Source organism: Herpailurus yagouaroundi, unplaced genomic scaffold (assembly GCF_014898765.1).
Source record: "Herpailurus yagouaroundi ecotype Mexico unplaced genomic scaffold, PumYag 60446, whole genome shotgun sequence".
Lineage (NCBI taxonomy): Eukaryota > Metazoa > Chordata > Mammalia > Carnivora > Felidae > Herpailurus > Herpailurus yagouaroundi.
The window spans coordinates 1-1129 of NW_024415399.1; the positions used below are offsets into that span (position 1 = coordinate 1).

Below are 1129 nucleotides of genomic sequence, written 5' to 3' on the forward strand. Positions count from 1 at the left end.
TGCGAAGTGAGAAGAGAACTGGATTGTGGGCAAAACTAGCAGGTCCGCAGGAGGAAACGAGTGACTGGATTTGGCTGCCAGGCACCCCTGGGACCCGGCGGCCATCTGGCAGGAGCAGAAGAGGTCTCCGGGAGGTGGGAGGGAGTGGGTCCCGCTGCAGGTGAGAGGCTGGCCCGGCCCTCCAGCCGGGGCGCGGTGGGTGGCGAGCTGCTGGAATCGCCGGCCAGGGGCCGGGGGCCGGGAGCCGGGAGCCGGGAGCCGGGAGCCAGGGGCCAGGGGCCAGGGGCCGTGGCCAGCTCAGACGCTTGTCGGCTGAGTCCAGATGGCTGCGGGCCGCAGTGTGTCGGTGGGTCGGTGTGCGCTGGGTGGCGACGGCGGCCCGGCCTCGGCGCGGGTGTCCGCGCGCGGCGCCGCAGGCCTGGCGGTCAGTCTGGCGGAGGCGGCCCGCAGCGGCCGGGCTGTGGGTGGTCTGTCCGGCGCGTAACGGGAGCCCAGCCCGCAGCTGGAGCGCGGGCCCGAGGCCAAGTGTGCTGCGCGGGAGGGGCCCGGCTGGCCGCAGGGGGCGGCGGCGCGCTCCCGAGCGGGGCCCGGCGGCGGCGGCAGCGGGGACCTGGAGCGCTATTCCTGGAACAAAGGCAAGCACTACGCGGGAGGGGACAGCAGCGCGGGGGAGAGCGCGGCCGCGCGATCGCGGCGAGGGGGAGGGAGGGCGAGGCGCGGCGAGGCGCCGCCCGCGGCCATCTGCGCGGCGGCGGCGACGGGCGCAGCGCACCCTCCCCCGAGCACCCGCCCCCAGGCCCGAGGGGCTCCCGGCCTAGAAGTCCTCGTCCTCCACCCAGCCAAACACCCGCTTCATCTCGGCCAGGAAGCCCCGGTAATCATTGAGGAGGGGGCTCTCCTTCCTGATGTAGGGGATCACCCACTGCAGGGCCGGCCCCGTGAGGCGGGTGATGAGGAACGTCACCTTCAGGGCATCGCTGGAGAACAGGGTCTCGTCCACTAACATGTAGGCGCCCGTCTGCACGATGAACTCCGGGAGGCGGTCGGTGTCGCCGTCAAAGGTCTCGGGGAAGGGAATCGGGTTCCTCCACCGCCGCGTCTGGGGCCGCAGGGGCAGGGCCAGGAGGGC

General features: G+C 73.6%; 1 protein-coding gene across 1 annotated transcript; it reads right to left on the reverse strand.

The window, feature by feature from the left end:
* Positions 1 to 113: 113 nt before the first annotated feature.
* RTL8C (retrotransposon Gag like 8C) lies at positions 114 to 1126 on the reverse strand (the record flags this gene model as incomplete). Its single annotated transcript, XM_040466461.1, has 1 exon — positions 114 to 1126. A coding segment is annotated over one exon (312 nt), but the record flags the coding sequence as incomplete, so codon positions are not given.
* Positions 1127 to 1129: the final 3 nt, after the last annotated feature.